The sequence below is a fragment of the Macrotis lagotis genome, chromosome 2, assembly GCF_037893015.1.
Source record: "Macrotis lagotis isolate mMagLag1 chromosome 2, bilby.v1.9.chrom.fasta, whole genome shotgun sequence".
NCBI classification, from domain to species: Eukaryota; Metazoa; Chordata; class Mammalia; order Peramelemorphia; family Peramelidae; genus Macrotis; species Macrotis lagotis.
Window position 1 is genome coordinate 41841854 of NC_133659.1, and position 19760 is coordinate 41861613.

Below are 19760 nucleotides of genomic sequence, written 5' to 3' on the forward strand. Positions count from 1 at the left end.
ATCCCTATTCACATAAAAATAAACCTAAGTGTTTTCAGTAGCTTTCTATCCATCCAGAGCATCCCCATTAGAGCCCATTTTATTGTTTGAAATGCCTCTGGTTTCAAGGAAGTGTTTTACCTAAAGCAAGACTACTACTTAAATATTCTCTATTGTATATTCATAGCTCCATTAGGCCTTCTCCAATTTAGCACATCAAAGCCAAGGCTTCATCACTCGCTATGTGGATTATACGAACATGAGTGACATTTGTAATCTTAGAGGTCTGCAACTTAAAAAATGCTTTTAAAAGCTTGTTATTAAATAGGTAGCAGGGCTTCAGGAGCCCGCTGTATATAATAGTTCATTTAAAGTCTTTAATGAACTTAGACCCCTAAATCACTAAATGCTCGACTACATTACTTACTCAAAGTTATTAACCATCTTCTTAGTATTTCTAGGTTACATCGGACAACTGAAAAGCTGTGGGAAGTACAGGGCGGGGGGTGGGGGAGGAGGGGTGATGCTCAGGAAGAAGGACAGAAGGTACTTGAAATTCAACTAACACTTTATGTTCCTATTGCATCCTCAGGAGTCAAAGGACCTTTAGCCAGCATCCTAAAGAATTAATTTTTTGAAAGCACTAATCAAAGAAACCATTCCTTTATTGCTGAGTTCCTGACCAGAAACTGCCAAACACTAGAAACTCAAACATCTATGGAGATTCTGCTTTTTACTTCTTCCTAGGAGAAAAAAAAAAAAAAAGCTCACTCTACTGAAATAGGGTAAGTCATCTTTTTTGTCCCATTTATAGAATGCTTACATTTTAGAATGACCCCCCTACCACCACCACCACCACCAGCACCCCCACCAGCACCACCAGCACCACCACCACCACGCCTCCACTCCCAGTGTGAAATGTGGAAAGTACCAAGTGAGGCCTTGAAGCAAAGCAGGAGACCTGAAAAGGAAACCGGTGGTCAGTTTTAGATGTGCAGACTTCAACTTCTGTGATTATGTAGTCTATCTGTATTGCCACCAACAGTGCATATGTATCAGTAGCTTTCTGAGTCACAGATAAAATAAATACTACTTTTAAAAACAAAAAGGAAATCAAAAGTCTGAGTTATCAACACATTTCATTTTATTGGTCTTTGATAAAAAGTCGTGAGATTGCTAACGGTTAATTCATCTAGCCCTCAGAGCAGCATCAGCAACGTTTACTGCCCATTTCTCTCCAGATGCTAGACATGTGCCTATCAGGTCATCCAAAATGTTCTTTTCCCCAGGCTATCTCTAAGGGAGTTGAGGGAGTCAATGGTGGATACCGAACTGTCTCAAAACTAGTAAACAAACATCTCAAGGATATGACCAAATGAAACCTGAATCCTCTGCAAACATATGGGAAGGCAGCAAGAAGAAAAGAGAGAGGAGGTAGGAGGAAGGAATTGAGGGGCAATAATAGGAAAAAAACAAAACAAACATCACACTATAGACCATATCGGTACTTAAAACTCACTGGGAAATAGCTTCTTCCCCCGTTGAAGATGGCCATAAAATGAGCTCTGGGCTCCTGTCAGCTAATGGAACCTGCAAACAGGTACCTGCAAGGTTTAGAGATGCTATTCCTTCAAAAACCATAAACTGAATAAGAGAGGGGAAAAAAAGACACCAGTCATTAGGCCTTTTGCTTTAACATGCTTTTCCTTAGTATTCGGTATTCTTCAAGTGGAAATGGACTGATGAGCTGAAGCAGATGATGAAGGTTTAATAGATATACAATAGATTTGTGTGTTGTGTATGTATGTATGTATGTATTATAAAACACACATAGTCTCATTGTTTAGCAAAATGTTCCCATTTCAGTGGGAGACTATTGAGAGATTTGCTATTACCAGAAATAATTTTGTGAATGGAGGGAACCCTCGGTTTTGAAGCCTTACCCCTATCCCTCTGCTCGAATTGATATGATGAAGTAGTTTGAAGAAAGCCTTATTGGCAAAGAGAGAGAAGACACAGATGACACCACCCCTTCCCAAAATAAATTAAATGAACTTGAAGTCAACACAACAGGACAAAAAAGTCTTCAGAATACCAGGACAAGAAAAGTGTTTAAAACCAATCACGGTTTAGTATTTTCCTTTTAAGTTTTTATTATTTAAATACACCATACTAGAGCAAATGTCTCTGAAAATATCACAAATAAAAGATTTGTCTTCATTCAGCAAATTAGAAGGTGGGGGGAAGGGGGCAGAATTTCTACACAGTAGCTGCTATGAGCTTGACTTTTTTTTTCCAATTTTTCCTTTTTTTTTTTTGCCATGGGAAGTAGCAACATTAGGACAAAAACACTTACATGCATACATACATTGTATTTTACAGAGATACAATAAAAGTGTTTGTGTGATTGAGTATCACAAAAGCCACATCTTTCCTTTATCTCAATGTTCAGTTTGGATTGAAACACATTTCCTTACGACACCTAAATATACAGAGAGCAAAGAGAATGTTGTTAAAGAAAAAAACAGGGTACAAACTCCGGCCGGCCAGTGCCCTGCTAATTGTTAATGAGGGTAGAAAGCAGATCTGAACGCTTCTTTTAATTAGCTTCATTAGTCATTTCCCCCCCCCAGCCCCCTCCCCCCCCCCAAGATGTCCTCCGGTGGATCTTTTTTCATATTCTCTACAGTCTCCCATTAGCCCAGGTTCATGGAGTCCTTAATGCTCATATTCAGTCATTTTAATACACCAATAAATGTGGGAAGGGCAATCAGGAATAAAGAAGGTGCAGTGGCATGAAGCTGGCGCTGGGGCTAGCTACAAAGGTGACTCGTCTACTGGAGACACACGGGATCCATCGGGGATGAACAAAATTTGAGATGAAGGCACGCATTCTGCATTACTCTGACCTTTTAGCAGACCTGGAAGAAATAAAAAAAAAAAAAATGGGCATCTTAGCCAAAACGCTCAATGTGTGAGATAGGATACGCAAACGTGACTGCTTTTGTCTTCTCCACGTTCACTAATCCCCTTTTATTAGACTACTTTCCAACTGTGACTTGATTGAAGCTTTCTACGCTACTTACTCGGCTGACGGAGAGCAAAGGCCTAACAGTTTTACACAGATTTTTCTAGCAGGGAAAAGGAGACAAATAAATGGACTTTCAGAAAGTTTCTGAGAGTTGACATCCTTTTCTGAGGAATGGTTTAAATTGAATAAAGGGGGATTTCCCTTTCCAAAAAAATAAAGACAAAGGATGATGCCTTGACCTCCACTACAATGGCTTCCAGATCTTACTTCTGTAGGTCATAGCGAGCCCCACCTCTAAGTCACCTATGGATAGGCTTCTTCGATTCAGATTTCTCATCTGCTATGTTACTTAATGTTATGGCAATACAAGAAGTTAAACCCATGTGCCTCCACACTTGATGTGTTAATGAATTGTGATAATTAAAAGTGCCTTGCTCAAGAGAAATTTGACTTTCATGGGGAAGTTGGAAATGATCATCCACAGTCTTCAAATACAATCTGTTTGCAATTACCAAAATGAAATAATATATATTAGATTTTTATGGTTTTTTAAATGACATTTTTGAGCTTCCCAGGAAGTTTTCTTTTCACCCTTTCCCTAAGTTACTAAAAGCCTGAGGTCTATTAGTAATGCCAACCCCCCACTTTCCAGCTAATTAAAGTGGTGGAGACTGAATTCCCCAGAGTTGAAGCTCAGTGTGAGAAAGGTAATTTGTCTGTCCAGAACAAAGATTAGGGAGCAGCCAGCAAGCATATTTAATAAATGAGCATCCAATGTCCTCCAGGATGGACACACACCCGCATGCCACCAATTATATAACTACAAGAGAATTGCTGAGTGATAGAGAAACTAGAAGACTCTAAATTTTCCTCTGAGTGAATGGAGAGATGAAATCCAACTCCCATTTTATTGAAAAAGTTCAGATAAGTTGATGCTCAGTACAATGATCTGGTAACCTCACTTTTAAGTGGAAAGGGGAATTGTGTAACAGGCAGCGATTTAGAGAACACTATGTAAGGTATCTGAGTGTGTTTATTTGGCCCTATAGACTGGCTATAAATGTTCTCCTGAGGATAACTAAAGCTTCCTTTAAATGATACAGCCTACAGGGTTTTTTTTTTCTTTTCTTTTCTTTTTTAAGGTCCTCATACACTAATGCTCTGAGATTTCACTCAAGAGACATCGGATTTAAAGGCTTGAAATTATTTTTCTTAGAATACACAATCAATGATGCAGAACCACATGGGGGGAACCCAACCCCCCCTGGAAAGATCTTATAAAAGATAGCAGAACTTTTAAAGGGGCTAAATAAGTTGATGTTTTCTACATAAGCAGTCTTTATAATCAGCTAATAAACATGTAGGTAGGCATGTATGTGTCTATATAGACACATATGTATCTACCTATATCATTGAAAGAGTACATGGGTTTAAATGAGTATTTTAAGTGCTCAACATGTAACTGAACTTATAGCTAGGCTATGGCAAAATACAAATGACTTTTTCTTTATTGCAAATACAGTGATAGAACAAAGAACTCTATAGCTAGGCTAAAATCTCTGAAAAAAAAGAGAAGTTAGAGAAGCTAAATTTACAAAAAAGGAAAAATTCTTAAGAATTTATCAACATTCTCCCCCTTACTTTCTCATTAATGTATGTGAAATGCTTTGCAAACCTTAAAGTGTTTTAGTTGTGGTATTAACGATGGTGAGAATATTGTGCATTTGTGATATACTCCACTTGCCCTAAATTATCACCTATGGAATCACTACCTAGTAAACTGATTTTGTTCACAAAATTCTGAAGGCAAAAATGTAATTCCATTAACAGGGAAATGAATTTAATTAGTCTCAAAATAGGCAGCTTTTCAGAAAGTATCTAACAAGCACATACCCTAAATTATCTTTCCTTATGATTTAAGTATGATTATCATTTTGGGACATCCTGTCTGGCCTTTTCTATTTCCCAAGTTGAAACAGATATATTGCTAGGATTAGGGTTTTTTTTTTTAATACTGAAGTAGGTTCTGTTGACCAAAAGAAGCATCCCCCAGTCTCTTTTTCTGCCAATGCCTAATGTGGAGAACAGGAAGGAAGCTATCCAGAAATACATACATATACATATACATATACATATACATATACATATACATATACATATACATATACATATACATATACATATACATATAGATAGATACACACACATATATATATGCATGTACGTGCATGTGTGGGTGTATATGTGTGTATATATGTGTCTATATTTGTATATATATCCTATTTCATAGAAAAGATAACTATCCGGAAATATATAAATATCTAAATCAGTGCTATCTAGTCTCTGTAGATGTGTATATAGCCTATTTCACAGGAAAAATTCTATCCAGAAACCTCTATCAAAAAGCCATGCTTCTCTGCCACTGTCCCTCTTCCTTCCCAAACTCTTCGTCTATCTCACTAAATAATGGTCCCATGCCATTTAATGAGTCAGGAAAGCACCACTGAGGCCTTCTCTTCTTTCTCGAAAGTGTCCTCTAACTCGGTGCTTGGTTGGCAATGGGAGCTGCCTCACTTTAACCTGCTTCACGGGCCTGGTCCAATTTCTCATTTCTTCTCCACCTTACTACGTTTTTCACCATGCATGGTGAAGCTATAACAATCATTTTTACACTTTGCTAAAGCCAGGTAAAGAAAAGGAATAAAACCAGTGACAAACTTAAGATCCCATTCAAAAAAGAAATTAAGTTTCTACCTTATGGTAGAATGAGAGGGAAAAAAGAAATCCACCTCCTGATTTTGAAGCACAATTCTTTTTTTTCCCCCCTACTACCCAGTATAAATAGAAATGACTTTACTTCTTTTGAAATGACTCTCTACAAGTATTCATTTAACAGATTCATTGCTCTCTTAAGTCTGCACTCTGAATTTATTTCATTAAAATTCACAAACATATAAATCTATGAAATGCTGCATTTATTTGTATTTCCTTGAAGGAGTAGCTTTGATATCTTTTGCCAATATTAAGTAGTTACAGTAACAAGAAATTAGGACTTTTGTATTTAGCGAAAATGCTATCGAGTTTCCTTGATTAATTGACATTGCAATATAAATACGTTTATTTACTTGGTTTGTTAATGTTTGTTTTCCAAGGCAGAGACTAGAGCTTTTAATTCAATTTACTTCAGAACTTGGGGGGAGAGAAGGGAAAATACAAAATCATTATACCATAATGGTACCTTGTCTTTTAATGGCTAAAATCTAAATTTAAAAAAAAAAATTGGCATTTCTTCCCTGCTTTCTAAAGAAAAAGTCCTTGGCATTTGCCTTTGGAAGTTACAGACAAAGAAACCTACTATTTTCCCCCAGACTTTTGAAGCTTGCTGAATTCCTCTTTTCAGATAAATGTTATTTTTCGTGATCCTTGCAACAGACATTAATGAAGTTCCTATTGTAAATCTATAAAGAATTACCAAGTGAAGTGTGTGCTTTTTGTTTCAATGCAATAACTCAGTCCTATGCGATTGCCTGGGTTAATGATGAAAAAGTCAAATAGACTATCAGAGCTGATGGAAAAATCTATCACCAATCTGAAATTAAAATTCATCTGTGGTCAATAAGATTTAATATCCATGCAAGTGGCGCTGTAAAGAGTAAATGAATCAATGTCATCAATACATAATCAGTATGAAATATGATGTGAATAAAATTATGTGTGAGCCTCATACATTTCACTCTTTTCTGGACCAGTGTGGAATGAACAGTCTCTTAACTGAAGGTTGACAGTAATTGTTACAAATTAAGCACAGCGGTTATCAAAATGCACTCGCTTGCATAGCTGTAAGACTTATTAAGGAGATTAAAATAGATCTCAAACTATCCAGTTCTAAGGGTGCCGGACAACTGTTGATCGGAACATTTTCCTCTGAAATGCCTTCGAACTTGCTATGATTTGTACCCCTCTATAATTTCCTCATCTATAAGTATGGTCCAAAGGCTTTCAAGTTATGGATCAGAAAGAGAGATACATAATCTTTAATGGTGCTATTAGTGGTGCAGAGAGCTTGGAGAGACTGAGAACTTTGTTTTAAATGTCATAACTTATTCAAATTTATGGGCCTACCAATCAACAGAAATGCTCTCCTCCGGTATTACAGTATGTTTTGTAAAACTGCTATTCTAAAAATAAATCCCAAGCAAACTGGGGAGGGATGGCAGGTGTCTAGAAGATTTCAACCATCAACACAGGACTCTTTTCTTCATGACAAAGACATATAAGTCCTCTTTTCAGCCAAAAAGGGACTGGTTTTCCCTCCCATGACTTCCTCAGGGCATTCTGTTTCTACATCACCAAAGGATCCAATGGGATCTGGTGCTAAGTCAATGTCATGATGGGCAGTTGAGGCTAAAACCAAATTGGGACAAGCAGATTTTCCTAAAAGGCTTTTTCCCCTCAACCTCAGAAGATTTGCACCTGGTTATTCTGTTCCTCAACACCAGACCCAAACTCTCAACTGCTCCTCTTACAAGGGTGATACAAGAGAAAAAACCATGGCCTAGAAAACTCAAGGTTGGAAGAGGCAAGCTATCCCACCTTGTTCTAAGAAAGCTCATTAGTAATTGTTGGGTATTCACCTTCTGGTCTGACAGTAGTGGATTGCTTTGAAGTGAATTCAAATGACCATTGATGAGAGCTGTAGGTCTATCATGTTCACAAAATAAACTGCCGTTGATGTAGTGAAACCGGTCTCCCGGGACCAGGCGATTCCGGCAGGTAGAGCACGTAAAACACTGGAAAGGAAAGATAAAATCCATTGGAAACAGGTGTAAAATGAAGTCTTTTGATGCTGAGTCTGAGGCATCCATTCAAGATGGGGGCATTTCTCAAGTACAGAAATACTTAAAACTTAAGTTTGAAGGTCCCCCCCCCCTTACAGGCAATTCCCAGGACCACCAGCCCCAATTCAACAGATGTATGAGTTATGTTCCCACCCTTGTCATAATCACACAGGGACCCCTCCCATGGAAAACACCTTTATGGGATGTTATTGGGGAAGAGTTTCCTTGGTAATCACAGTATAAAGATAGGAATGAGTTTATATTGCTAGGTGAGTGAATCCCCCCCATGAAGAGGAGATGAAATACAACAGCCGGAGGACAGATGAGAGGAGAGCCAAGCGCTACCTTCAGATGATAAACGTTGCCTTGTGCCCGCATGACGAGCTCACTGGCAGGAATGGACTGTCCACAAGCGCTGCATGCCCCACTGTTCCCAAATAACCTGAAACAAAGGTGATGTCATCCATGAATGTTCGGTCATGGCAAAGAACTCCCCCCCCCAGACCCCAAAGCCTTCCCTACTCTCCAACCCCACCCCACATTCTTTCTGAGGTTCAAGCCTCAGAGTTCTTCCACTGATTTACATCAAACAGGAAACCCATTTTGGGGGGGGAGGGGATTGACAAACTTCTGCCCACCACACAGGAAGAAGAAGCACCGGATTTAATCAAAAATATTGACTTACACCTCTAGCAAATACAAAAGAATTCTGTACTACACACATTTTTATCAGATTACTGAGTTCATCATAAAAAAAAAAGATACAATTCATGACTGGAGTTTAAATGCATTGTGTCCTTGAAATTATATGAAGAACTCTTTTGTACTTTAATCATATCTTGAGATATGAGTCATCAAAAGGGTTAAGAGGATTTGATTGTATATCTAAGAAGACATCATGCTCAGTGTATTGAAACTCCAGTAAACCTCCATCAGGGAAGAGTTTCCATTAGAAACTCTCTGCTATCCAGGTTGATATATAATGTGTATGGGTTAACCTTTTCAATCATGGTGTCAACACTTAAGATTTGCCTCTGCTCATCTCTTTCATCCTAACCTTCTCTCTCTCTTGATAATGAAATGCTTGCTCCAACTTCCCTCTATCTGCTCCTGAGTCCACAATTTAGATTACTTCATCTCTGCTAGCAACAAACTGAATGAAATTTCGATTTGAGCAGAAAGTAATTTACCGGGATCTGGACCCATTTGTCATCATATCTCTCTGGGTGTTTGCTGTATCACTGCAGTTTTCCTATGCAATCAAATGAGACCACAACATCTGCTATGGGGGGGTGGGTGGAGGGAGAGGGCAGGGAGGGGGAAGAGGGAAAAGGCAGTGGGAGAGGGGGGGAGAAGAGTATAAGGAAGTCGAGTGTAGTGAAAAGAGATACATAATTTTCTAAATGTGTTTAAAGGCACAACGCAAGATTTTAAATGAAGACTGAACTTCCACTCTGAGACAGCATCCAGAAGCGAGCATTTTATTTCTTTTGATCCATCTTAAAATCCAGACTATTTAAAAAAAAAACAAATCCAAGTGATTCCAAAAGTGGAAGGCCAGGATCGGAACAAGTGGGTAGGGTCAGAGCCACTTTCGGGATGGGGTGGCCAGATTTACGAATTAACATATAGGTGTCATGATAAATATGAATATCTGCATTTCCTTCCTTGTCCAAATAAAGTCATAAAATTCTGCTGGTGTCAAAAGTCGGAAGACGTGTTCCTATAGAATATACCCGGTAATCTGAATGATTGCGGCATGCCTCTGTATAAAAAAATAATTGCTTTGAGTTTTCAGAATCTGGTCTTGCAGAGGAGGCTTGTCATGTTCAAACTACTAATTTGCTGTCGCCACTTTATTGAAAATAGCCTGTAAGTTGTTATTAAATGTATCGACTGAACGACAGGGAGAGTAGTAAAACTGCCCCTTAAGATGGCTTTTAATAGGAAGACCGAGAAACAAATTTTGCAGCAGCATCGATTTGAAGAGTTCAATCAAAACTCCATTTCAAAACTAATTAGTCTGAGATCCACGACACATTGACACGTTCTTGCAGAATCAGGAATGGTTACAAAGAGAAGGCTAGAATAATACACTGGCAGGACCTCTAGCCAAAGGACAGCCCTGCCTGGAAGCTCCAGGGCCACTGAGATGATGGTTGGGGGGGGGGGGGGGGGGCTAAAGCTTGACCAGTTCAGGAGTATTGATGAAAGCTTACTGGATTTGTATTTTTATTTCTCCCCCCTCTCTCCTCCCACTCCCCCCAACACTGGACCCTCTTTGGGTGGCACTGTAGACAAAGTTTGGAGAATTGAGTGGACAGAGTAGAGAAACTGTATGGGAGGGAAAGTATGGGAAATAGCCAGATTGTCTCATTCCTCAAAAAGGGAAGGGAAAAGAACAAGAGTTTAGGTAGCAACAGCAAAAAGTTAAAAATCTGACAGTGTGGCAAAATGCATATTGGGGACTAAAGGAGATGGGGGGGGAGTGCCGGGAAAAACAATCCCAGAAGGAAGGACCAAATATCCTCTTATGATGAATATGAGCTCTCTCTAAGTATTTCTGAGAACAAGAGTCTGTAATTACGGCTGCCACCACCCCCAACAGGTTCACTCATACCACACCATCTTAAAAAACACACTTTCCCAGCCCCGATCTGATTGTGCTGCCTGAGTGTTCATTTATTTAACAATTCACCCTGAGTAAAGTCAGCTGCACGTCTTTGGCAGCTAAGTGTATTTTAATAATCCGTGCAGTCATATGTAATCCAAAAGCTTTTCATACATCTTATTTTCCCCAGGACTGCCTCCATAACCTTTCAGAGAACAATCAACCCCACCCCATCCCCAATCACATGATACACCAAAGAGGAGAAAATTATAGTTACAAAGTTTGGAAATGACTAAAATCTCCTCGTGGCCTAATGAACTATTTAGCAACATATTAATTCGGCCCGAGATTTGTTTCAGGCCCGGGTTTCAGGCCTCCAGTGCCTAACGGTAGATGTCTCTGAACACACTGTACATTGTCCCCCTTCTTCTCCCTTTACCCAGGATGAAGAGGACTATTAGAAACTGGACTTTTTTTTTTCCTGAAAAGTTTTTTTTTTTTTCTGTGAGGGCTAGAGAGTTAATTATCTAAGCAGGGGGACTGTCCAGGACAGTGTTTGATTTAAAAGGCTCGAGGCTTTAGGTGCTCAATTAAGTAGCTATCGGTCTCAGACTGGACTTTAATGGGCTCTTTTCTCTTTAACTCAAGCTACAGGGAGATATACCCCAGGTCAGCCTAATTAAAGCCAGGGGACTCTTTAATTGTGATGACAGAATCGGTTTCAGTTTCCTTTCTTTGGGTCCTCAGTCCAAGAAGGTCGTTAATATTTCAGCATTTGGGCAACGCAATCAATCACAAACATCAAGCAGTCCCTTATATGGAAAAGAAGAAGAAGCTGGAGAAGGAGAACCCCCCCCCCTCCTCCGAGGCTGAACTCTAAAGGTGGTTTGCTCTTATTTGGAGAACTCCCAAGTAGCCAGGGTCCTATTTGTCAGCTGCAGAGCGGCCCCCCAACTCTTTCTCAATGACGTGAAAAGATGGAGAAGAGGAGGAAGGAAGGAAGGAAGGAAGGAAGGAAGGAAGGAAGGAAGGAAGGAAGGAAGGAAGGAAGGAAGGAGGGAGGAGGAAGAGATAATGCTGTTCTTAGCATGGTACCCTATCTCAGCATCACTTTGGAAATCTGATGACCAATAGGTGGGCTCATTTGCCACTGTTACTACTTTATGGAACTAACATGTAATATTAAGAGATTCCTGGAGGTGATTCCCCAACCCAGAGAGGCAAACGAGAGCAGCATTTCCAAAGGGGTGGCGGGCTACCCGGCTCTCCCTACAAGTAAATCTATCAGCAACCTATCAGAAGAGAAAAATGCCCATCTACGGCTCCTGATCCAAAAGCAATTGGTTTTCCTGCAAGTTCCTATATTTAATCTAAATTCTGCACTAGCTATATTAAAACGTAACAAAGAAATGCAACCCAGAAATTATGCCTGTAGCCAAGTCCATTAAAGGTACTTCAGAATAACTAGAGCCCGAGCACCTTAAAAGCCCCAGAAGCCATTGATACTTAAGTGGGGGGCTGTGCATAATGGCAACTGCTGCATTAGAAAGAGGGGGAAAAAAATCAGCCAAATTACGCTTGGTTAATTCAGAGTAACAGATCTGCCCCCAAGTGAATTGGAGGCCTTGAATTAATTCTGTTATGACAAATCAAGATAAACGTTCCCCCTAAATTGCATGCGATTTAATTAATTTTTGAGATCCTGGGTTTTTTTTCTCCTAGCTAATAGTTCACATGCTCCTATGCTGTCATTGTGCTTGAGTGGGCAGACTTCAAAGTGATATTAAATAACCAACTATTAGATTTACCTAGCACGTCCTATTGGAAAAATGCCATTTAATTACCTAGCCCGTTCAATTAAAGGGCCAGCATTCTGTGCATGGAGCAGCTTGCTGCTGATTACCAGGGAAATGAACTCGCCTGCCCGCCTGGCGGCTCCCAGATCCTGCTCCCACCGCCGTCCCTCCCCCAGCCCCAGCCCCGGCCCCGGCCCCGGCCCCGGCCCGGCCCCGGCCCGACACACAGACACGCAGACACGCAGACACACGCGCGGCCCCCTCCCCCCGCCCCGCGGCACGGTGCAGACTGCGGCTGCGGAGAGCCACGTGAATCGCCGAGCGGGGCGCAGGCGGCGCCCCTCCGCCGGGGCTCCCGCCCTCCCGCTCGGCCCAGGCCCGGGGGCGCCCGCTCAGGGCCGGCCCCAGCCCCCGGGCCCGGCCCCGGCCCCGCACGCGCAGCCGGCCGGCCGCTGGCCTTCCTGGCCCTCCCCCTCCCGGGGAGCCCCACCCGACTCTCCCCCAACTTCCTTCTGCGAAGGCGGCGGCGGCGGGACCCCAGGGAGGAGGAAGCGGGGTGGAGGGGGCGGGGAGAGGGGCTGCAGGGGCCGGGGCCCCAGGGCGCTGGGGTCCACCAGCAACTTTGCGGCACCCGCCGCCGCCGGGGCCTTTCCAACCCCCCAGGACTAGCAAGCCTGGGGGGGGGGGGCGGGAGGCACGGAGAGAGGTGGCCCAGGCTGGCCTAGGCCCCTTTAAGAACCGCCAGGACCCCCCCCCCAGACTCCCCCTCCCGCTCTTCGAGGCCAATTTTGTTAATTAAATGTTTTGTTTGCAGCGGGCTCTCATTCATTTCGGACACGTCATTCGGAGCAGATCTAAGCCAGAGACCAGATCTCATTAGATAAAGCCCATCAGAACTAAGAGAAAATGGAGGAGCCTCTAATTAAAGCTTTTAATTGTGTGCGGATTCCCGGCTGCTGGCGGCTGGAGCTGGGGCTGGGGCTGGGGCTGCGGCAGCTTTATCTGAAATCTGGAGGGCGAGGGCGGGAGCCCGGGTGCCTCTCCACCCAAAGGCTCCTCGGCCTTAAAGGGGCGGGGGAGGGGTCAGCAAGGTACTCCACGTCCCCCTCCCCACACAGACACACTCGGGCTCCCCTTCCTTCCTTCCCACCCAGGCCCGGCCGGCCGGCCCCGCTGGCCTGCCTCTGCCAGCTCACCCAACCAAGGGAGAATCTGCAGCCTTCAGCCAGATCTGGGTCGTTTGCAAAAGCCACAACCTCAAGACACTTTAAAAGCCCCTTAATAAATCGCTCTGTGGTCCCAGGCCCGCTCAGGAGAGCGGCAAGAGTCCCTTTCACCTGGCGGCAGCCGCTTTAGCTGATCAATCCGCTTTTCATTTTGTTATTCGTGTCTAATTTTCCCCCAGCGACTCTGATTAAAGAGTTGTGCACATGGATCTGGCCTCGGATAAGGGAAGTGACAGCTCTCGGAACTGGGGATGGGGGGAATGGAAGGAGAGGGAGGAAAGTATAGGTCAAGTCACTTCCAGATAAACACCCCCCCCCCCAGCAGCCTGGCTGACACGGCCCAGATCCGTTCTGGAATTCGGGTGGGTGGGGAGTGGGTGCTACAAGAGGTCCCTAGATGTCCAGCTTGGGGGAGGCAGGGCTGAATGGAGACTGAACTCCTGGGAGTTCAGCTCACTAAAGGAAGCCTTGGAGATCCTTCACAGATCTCCTAGGAACATCTACATATTCATCCGAGGAGTCCAGTTCAAGTTTCAGGGAATGCTAAGTCCAATTATCCAGATGGGGGGGGGAGAAGAAAAAAATGGAAGAGGGCCATCAACTCTGAAACACCCAAAGCTGATCACACTCCAATGTCTGTAATTGCAGAGAACACAGAGAAAACAAAATGGGCATTCATTTTTGGCCCCCATGAAATAAGTCTTCTGCCTGAACTTGCCTTGGGGAAATTCAAATGGACTGGAGGCATCTTCTCTTTTTAATTAGTGACAATCAGAAGAGAAGGTTTGTTTGCCGGCTTTTAGTGGCGTTAGGAAAGTGTACCACCATTCACTACTTGTGAACAGTTGTGCCCCCCCCCCCTTCAAACCAAACCTCTCCTCATCCCCAGTTCTGCTCTGCTTCATTACAACACAGTTAGGCTTATGGTGTTGCTTGGATGGAGGACCTTTAGAAAAGCATTACCACAGTGTACCCCCCCACCCCCCACCCCCATGTGCTGATTTCCCAACATTTACTGCTGAAAGAACATAAAGTAACTACTGCACTACCATTTCCCTTTAAAAAAAAATAAAACCCTTTTCTTCTTATACCCTTTCTTCTATTGAGCCCATTGAGAAAGCAAGGACATTGGCTGGAGGTTGCCATTATTAAAATAAATAAAAACTCTTAATTACCCCCATCGTTTTAAACTAATGACAACTGAATGAACATTTCCTTATTCATGCTTAGGATATAGAATTTACATCCCTCACAACTTAAAAAGAGAATAAGGTCAGTGCCCCCCAAAAGCAAACTTTTTTAAGGTATTCTAAACCAATTGATTGCACAAGGAAGAAAGCAACAACTTAAAAATTTACTATTAAAGGGGGAGGGGAGAATACTTAAGAATATACGTTTACAAGAAAAAAAGCCAAACATTCAAATCGAATGCAATTCATCCTAAAACTGTGCATTTCTCTTATGCCAACCAAGGTCTTTTTTTTTTAATTACTGGATGTTGAAATAGAATACCTCCTAGAAGCATTCATGTGCATCAGTCTATCAAACCATTTACTCAAATTAAATGTGTGTAATCCTTCAAATGCCTCCTTTCAAATTAATGAGTTTAAGGAGCTTGAGTTCACCTGAAAAGATCCTATAGGCACCTGACCTCCTGAATTCTTTCCATTAATTGCAATGAAACTTTTTAGAAAAGATCATGATGTTACTATACATTAACTAAGAATGCAAAATTAACATATTTCACAGTTGCTTTTCACAAATCGGTTTGTAGAACTAGGGTGGTAAGTGCACACATAGATACACACACATATATATAAAAGGTGGTACACAGACACCCCCCCCCCAAACCAAACCAAACCAAACAAAAAAAAAAACCCTGACCTCTTCTTCAGGAAATCTCAATCTTTTCTACGTTGCAAACTACACAACCTTGTAAGTTCCCGGACTCTATGTAACAAACAAACAGACTAAAGGCAAACATTACCACTAGATTCTTTGGCTACAGGCGGAATTACAGGCCTTTTACACTGATAGTTAATCAAGTCTTCTCCAAGGAGTCTCAAGAATGAGTCACTCTCTTTTCCACTCAAAAAAGTTTAAAGGTGCTTCTGTAAATATTATAATTAATCAGATACCAACATGGGTAAGTCACTTCCCCTTAACTAGTTTTATTTTGCAGCCAACTGCTGTCCGTTCTTTCTCTGTAAATACTACTGCTCAACCTTAAGGAAAGCAGATTAGACTGCCTTTTGATTTTTGTTTATTTTTCGTGGGGACTCCTTTTGGACTGGCAGCCACATGAAAGAGATCAGGGGGCCCCCACGGTCTTCCCCCTGGGCCTCCCAGTAAAACCTGAAGCTGAGCACCCAGAGACATTCTTCCAGAGATCATGGGGGGGGGGGGGTCCACAGCTAAATTAAAATGAAAAACAATTCCAACTTCTCTTCCCTCTCCCTCTCTAACTCAGTCGCCTTTTCTTCGTTCAGCGCTTTCGCCCTCGGACAAGGTGGTGGGGCAGCAACAGCTGACCGTGGCAAGGTCAGCCCTCCTAGCCCCCACCGCAAGGTGGCATTCCCGGGCTGCCCCCCGGCCCTCCCAGGCGTGCAGCGTCCGCTTACCTAATGTAGTCATTTCTGCAGAGGATCATCCCGCTCTTGGTGTAGCAGGACGTGCCGATGTCCCCGAGCTGAGCCTGGCAGCAGGAGCACTTGAGGCAGCGGCTGTGCCAGTAGCTGTCCATGGCATAGAGCAGGAAGCGGTCTGCGATCTTGCCCCCGCAGCCGGCGCACCTTTTCCAGGAGAGGGCGCCCGCCGTCACCGGGGGAGGCTGCGAGCTGCTGCCCGGGTTCACCATGGTCTGGAGGGAGGAAGGAAGGAGGGAGGGAGGGAGACACAAAACAGGGAAAGGGAAGGGGGGCGGGTGAGTCAGGCGGCTGAGAACGCGTGGCTAAGTGTGTGAGGGTGCAAGTGAGTGTGCAAAGGGTCCCAATTCCTTTCCCCAAAGGGCTGCGGCTGAGGAGGGGGCGGGCAGGGAGGGGCAGCCACACACCAGACCCTCTGGGCCAAGCTCTTCCCCCAGGGCTCGGGTCCGATTCCAACTTTGCAGAGCAGCCCTCACTGACAACTTCAGCTCCACGACTGTCAAAAGTCTTCTAAGGAGAGGCTCCGCAGTGCGATTCCCTCCTTCCCACCCACCCACCCACCCACCCTCCATTCCCCGCCCCCCTGCCTCCGCCTATCTTCCCCACTCCCTGCCCCCCCCTCGCATCGCATCTCGCCCCCAGCACGCCAGGCTCATCCCACCCCCACCCCCCTGGCAGCGTGGGCAAGTTCTCCAGCAGGGAGGCCGAAGTTGCCCCCCCCCCCAAGTCATGCCCAACTCTGGGAAGTGCAGCTGGAGCTCAAGTTGGGAACACTTCAGTTTCCTGAAAAGGGAGGGAGGGAGGGCCGAGAGGGAGCGGAGGGAAACAGAAAAGAGTGGGGGGTGGGAGGGGAAAGGGGGATGGAGGATGGGAGGGGGGGAGGAAGAGAGGGAAAGAGTGCAGTGTGGAAAGTTGCGAAACTGGTTTTGCGGATTTCTTTTCCACAGCACCTTTCACATGCCTTTGTGGTGACGGCCATCTCCCATTATTGTTCCAAATCTCATTTCATTCTGAAGATCAATGAGTGTTTTCTCTGGGTTTTCAGGACAGCGGCCAGAATAATAGATCATTGAACTTTAGGACGCCTGTTCACTTCCTATACAAACACACTCCACTTTTGTCTCGCTAATCTGCCCTTGATCAGTAATTTAAATGCTAAAGCTTTGTTCCAGCAAAAAAAAAAAAAAAAAGAAGAAAGGGGGGGTAGGGAGAAGAGGAGGAGGAGGAAGAGGAGGAAAGAACTTTGCAGATATTCCGAAGAGAGAGAACGATCCAGGGACACTGGAGTTCGATTCGAGCTAGCCAGGCTGTCACCAAAATACCGACTTAAAAAAGAAAAAAAAAAGAAAGAAAAAATTCCCCCACACTTTGTAGATGAATGCCACAAGAGAGGCAGCAACTAGGGATAATATAGGAATCAATTTATAAAGCTTAGACTAAACCGATTAATTTGTGGCCTCCGATCCCGAGTCCAATAAACTCCTAGTGTTCCTCCAGTCATTTATGCTATAAAAAGACCGAGTTATTTACTGCCAATTAGGCAGCATGTTTTTGTCTTTGTCCTTTGTAAGCTGAGTGTGTGTACTCCTACCGAGGCTCTGGGCCATCTCCTAAAGGCATTCAAAGACTGATACCTCCGAAGAAAGACGGCGAACACCCCCCCCCCCCCCCCCCCCCCGCCTGCCCCTGGCCCAACTTGGTAGCTGGCAAGAGAAGGAGGCACCAAGAACCAAGTCCCCCCCGGTTCCTAAAATAGGCCGAATTTTAAACACATTTCCTCCGAAAGCGTCCCCGAACGTGTCTCCAGTGACCACACAATAAACCAGAAAAAGAACTCCACCAATTAAGCTGTAACAAAACCCCGAGACTTTGGAAACAGGACCACTCTAAAACCCATTAGCATTGCATTTATCCGAAAGCATCCCTACCTTTATGTAAATTGATTTATCTGATGCATTTACTCGAGGAATTGCTTTTTGTTACAATTTCAGCCCTAACCCAAATGAATCTGCATTTCCTGTCCAGAGTCTTAAAACTGTTTCCCTTTACGTTTTTAATCGCTTTGAATTCCTTTAAAAAAAGAGAAGGGGGGGGGAAGGCGGGGAGAGATTTCACGCCGCTTCTCCCCAATCTTTGGAGAGAAGTAAATCCAGCTATGTATATAATATGTATCTATATATTTGAAAAGGAAACATTACACTTGAGCAAAACCATCCAGTAACCCCATTAGCTAGAGCTCTTAAGGACAAGCAATACCTTAATGCTGATTAAATCTCAAAGAGATGATGAATCCAGGACTGACCAGAAGAAACTGACTCCCCAGATAACTGAGGACGGGCCCTCATCAAGTTTCATTTAGAGTTGGAAAAAAAAAAAGCTTTTAAGTTCAATAGGCTTATATTCTGGTAATTACATCGCCCAGCAATTTAGGTCCTGGGCTAGAGGCAGTGAAACAGAAAGCACAACTGGCAGCTTGAGGCAAGAGAAGCCCCCCTTTCACAACGTCTCTGGTGTTTTTTAATGGAGACCAAGGGAGGGACAGGCGTAGAGCTGGCAATTTGTACTACAAAAATGGATGCTTAATTCATGTCTTGATTTTAATTAGGTGATTCACCGGATTTCTCCTGGATTGAAACAAAAGACTTAGAAGCCAAAAGGGATTTTTTTTCCTTTGATAATAATAATAAAAAGACACCCGTACGGATTCCTGCCCACTTTGATCTTTGCTGCCACTGTTTCAAAAATAGTGTTTGCTGGGGGGGGGGGGGGCGAAGAGGGGTGGAGGGAGGAGAGACTATCGCCCCCCCCCCCCCGTGTCGATTCCTAGCCGAAACAGGCAAAGCCTTTCACTTCTGGGCTGGCGAGGGGCGCTCCCCCCGCTGCCCCCCAGCCCTCCTCGGCGAACGAGCCCTTTTGTAAGCGGGGGCCGCTCCAAAGCTGCCGGCCCCGGGCCCCGGGGCTCGGCCGCCCGCCGGCCTGCCGGCCTCCGGCTCGGTCCCGCCGCCCCCCGGCCTGCCTCCCTCGCTACTTTCACACTCGCCTGATCTCCGCCGACGTATTGTTTACTCGCAATTTGGGACGGGGAAGGGAAGGCGGCCGAAGGCGGCAGCCGGGGGCCGGGACGGCCCCCCCTTCCCGATCGCGGGGAGCCCGCGGCGCCCGGCCCCGGCCCCGCCACGGCCCCGCGGACCCACGGGCGGGCGCCCGGGCACCCCGGCCACTCGCTTACCTGCTTTTCCCCTATGGTGCAAGGCGACGGAGGCGGCGGCGGCGGCGAGCCGCCCGCGGAGCCGCTCGCTGGGCTTCCCGGGGCCGGCGGCCGACGGGGCCGGCCGGATGGATGGAGGGCGGGCGGCCGGGCGGCGGGGGCGCCGAGGCGCGCGGCTTCCCTTCTCCCTCGCGGCTTCTCTCTCGGCGGCGCGGCTCTCCGGGGAGGCGGCGGCCGGCCGGCCGGCCCGGGAGCGCGGGCGGGCTGGCGGGGCCGGGGCTCGGGGCTCCGGAGCCGCGGCGGGGCGGGCGGCGGGGCGGGCTCCCGGGCCCCCGCGAGCTGCGCGGCGGCGGCTGCTGCAGTCGCTGCTGCAAGTTTGGCAATGTGGCTTCACTTTGTACCCGGCCCCCTCCCGCCCCTCCTCCT

General features: G+C 45.0%; 1 protein-coding gene across 2 annotated transcripts; it reads right to left on the minus strand.

The window, feature by feature from the left end:
* Positions 1 to 2258: 2258 nt before the first annotated feature.
* Positions 2259 to 19469, minus strand: LMO4 (LIM domain only 4). Of its 2 annotated transcripts, none has more exons than XM_074221752.1 (5): positions 19356 to 19469; positions 16103 to 16341; positions 8194 to 8290; positions 7645 to 7800; positions 2259 to 2900 (listed from the first exon to the last, which is right to left on the minus strand). In XM_074221752.1, the coding sequence occupies exons 2-5, from the start codon at positions 16336 to 16338 to the stop codon at positions 2892 to 2894; spliced, it is 498 nt and encodes a 165-aa protein (XP_074077853.1). In that variant the 5' UTR covers positions 16339 to 16341; positions 19356 to 19469; the 3' UTR covers positions 2259 to 2891. The 2 variants fall into 2 exon arrangements, with proteins under 2 accessions (XP_074077853.1, XP_074077854.1); XM_074221753.1 differs by lacking the exon at positions 19356 to 19469 and adding an exon at positions 16534 to 16640.
* Positions 19470 to 19760: the final 291 nt, after the last annotated feature.

Bases quoted from the DNA above. Each gene is read 5' to 3' on its own strand.
- LMO4 (XM_074221752.1), bottom strand. From the start codon at position 16,338: ATGGTGAACCCGGGCAGCAGCTCGCAGCCTCCCCCGGTGACGGCGGGC. The intron at 8,291-16,102 runs GTAAGCGGACGC...CCTTTGTTTCAG, and splicing joins TGCAGAAATGACTACATTAG to GTTATTTGGGAACAGTGGGG. The intron at 7,801-8,193 runs GTAGCGCTTGGC...TTTCCTTTCCAG, and splicing joins GCAACGTTTATCATCTGAAG to TGTTTTACGTGCTCTACCTG.